The 304-nt window shown below is 52.0% G+C and overlaps 1 protein-coding gene across 1 annotated transcript in view; it reads right to left on the bottom strand.

Moving 5' to 3' along the window:
* The window catches only part of ETH_00039995 (uncharacterized protein), a gene marked incomplete at both ends in the record, with an annotated part of 3,118 nt that extends 2,905 nt beyond the window's left edge, over window positions 1-213 (bottom strand). Inside the window, one exon of the mRNA XM_013374004.1 lies at window positions 150-213. Within this exon, the coding sequence (XP_013229458.1) occupies window positions 150-213 (64 nt within the window). The remainder of the gene's footprint in view (window positions 1-149) is intronic.
* Between the last annotated feature and the right edge of the window lie 91 nt (window positions 214-304).

Raw genomic sequence — 304 nt, 5'->3', positions numbered from 1 at the left:
TAGCTATGGCTAGCTAGCTATGGCTAGCTAGCTATGGCTAGCTAGCTATGGCTAGCTAGTTCAATCCAGCTAACTGTGGCTAGCTCGCTGTGCGTAGCTGGAGCACTAGGCTTGCGGGGACCTATCAGCACTCTCGCACCTCCACCTACTATTTTGGGGTTGTTGCGCTGCTGCTGCTGCTGCTGCTGCTGCTGTTGTTGTTGCTGCCCTCATTTGGCTGTTTACTGTTCTGTTCGAAAAACTGCAGCTAAAATGATGAGCTGTGAAAGGGAAAAGGGCGCAGCAGTCGCTATTCCAGAGCTGT

The sequence above is a fragment of the Eimeria tenella genome, genomic scaffold, assembly GCF_000499545.2.
Source record: "Eimeria tenella Houghton genomic scaffold, Eth_scaff1880, whole genome shotgun sequence".
Classification (NCBI taxonomy): domain Eukaryota; phylum Apicomplexa; class Conoidasida; order Eucoccidiorida; family Eimeriidae; genus Eimeria; species Eimeria tenella.
This window is presented reverse-complemented; position numbering and strand designations above follow the sequence as displayed.